Genomic DNA, 1,697 nt, shown 5'->3' on the forward strand with positions numbered 1-1,697 from the left:
CAATCAAATTTTTTTATGTCTAAATTTGGAAAGTAATGAACAATTCTTTGCTCAACTATTGTCAAATGATCAATAACTATTTTATGAATTTTATAGCAGTCTTTTAAAACTGACTCAAATTTTTATAAACTACCTTCTTTTGCCTTATTCTTCCATAAAGTAATTTTTTTTTAAATCCCAACAATTTATCTATGGAGTTTAAAATATTTTCATTTGATCCTTGCATACTTGTATTTATGTTATTAAAAATAACAAAAATATCAGATAAGTAAGCTAGTTTAGCACACCATATTTTGTCATCCAACAAATCAGCAAAATCATTATTATCTTGTTCAAAAAATAACTTTATCTCGTCTTTTAATTCAAGCACGCGAGATAAAACCTTCCCTCTGGACAACCACCTAACTTCCGTGTGCAATAACAACGATTCGTATTTAGACTGCATAGCCTGGCATAGTTGACTAATAGGCGACTTTGCAATGGTCTTGATTTTATATAATTAATCATTTTAACACATTGTTCCAGCACTATTTTCAACTCTGATGGTAATCGTTTTGTAACGAGTGTTTCCCGATGCAAAAAACAATGGGTAACTAACATATCTGCATTATGTTCCCTTACATGTGCTAAAAATCCTTTTACAGATCCAGTCATAGCCGGAGCACCGTATGTACAAATGCCAATGCACATATTCCACGAAACATTAATTTCTTGTAAATATAAATTATAACATTAAAAATATGTTTTCCTGTTGTAAAATCAGATAATTCGCAACAACATAAAAATTGATTAATTATATCATTTTCGTGAATGAATCGAACGAATGCAATTAAGTGTGCTTTTCCCGTAATATCAGTTGTTTCGTTGATTTGTAGTGCAAAATTGGAATTTACAAGAGTTTTACCAGTATTTTCTTCAATATTTCGGGACAAGTCTATAATCCTGCAATGAATTGTGTCATTTGAAAGTGGTACTTTACAAATGTCAGTTTCTGCTGATTCACTCATCATTCTTTTTACAATTTTACGGCATGCAGGTAATATAATTTCTTCAGCCAAATTATGAGATTTTAATTTAAGAGCAATTAATTCAGCCACTTCATAAGAAGCTATCTGAGCTTTTTCAGACACACTAAATTGTTTTTCAAAAACCTTTACTTGTTTGGATCTTGCAGATAATGATTTCTGAAAGTAGTTTTTGTCTTTTGATGCAAGCGAAGGATGATTAGTGAGCAAGTGACGTTTTAGCTTGCTGAGAACCATAGCACTGTTTGACAATTTACAGCCACATACCACACACTCGGGAACAGTTTGATCATTTTCCGTTGTAGATGTAAATCCAAATTTTAAGAAGTCGTCATTATACTTACGATGAACATTACATTTTTTGGCAGAGAAAACATCTTTACTTAGACTGGGCTTGGGATCATTCGCCTGATCACTAACACTATTATCGTCATTAAACTTTCTTTTTTTAATCCATTTATCCATTTTAAGAGGTTCTTTTAAAATAAAAATATATCTGTTGGGAGACTATAAATGACTTACACATCTAAGATTAGGTCATCAGATGGACAATGCGCTTACATAATGGTCGTATGTTTTGTCACCCCTCTGACACCTGACCAAGGGTTCACACATTTTGGGTGATTTACTACAGGGTGGGAGAAGTTCCACGAAACTGCTACAAAACAATAC

At 32.1% G+C, this 1,697-nt stretch overlaps 1 protein-coding gene across 1 annotated transcript; it reads right to left on the reverse strand.

The window, feature by feature from the left end:
* Positions 1-650: 650 nt before the first annotated feature.
* LOC111627371 (zinc finger BED domain-containing protein 5-like) lies at positions 651-1,262 on the reverse strand. Its single transcript, XM_023370934.1, has one exon. The coding sequence runs from the start codon at positions 1,260-1,262 to the stop codon at positions 651-653; it is 612 nt and encodes a 203-aa protein (XP_023226702.1).
* Between the last annotated feature and the right edge of the window lie 435 nt (positions 1,263-1,697).

This window comes from Centruroides sculpturatus, unplaced genomic scaffold (genome assembly GCF_000671375.1).
Source record: "Centruroides sculpturatus isolate CEXI.00-Female unplaced genomic scaffold, Cexi_2.0 scaffold378, whole genome shotgun sequence".
Taxonomy (NCBI): Eukaryota; Metazoa; Arthropoda; class Arachnida; order Scorpiones; family Buthidae; genus Centruroides; species Centruroides sculpturatus.

What these genes read in the sequence shown, in the direction of transcription:
- LOC111627371 (XM_023370934.1), bottom strand. Translation starts at nt 1,262, where the DNA reads ATGGTTCTCAGCAAGCTAAAACGTCACTTGCTCACTAATCATCCTTCG.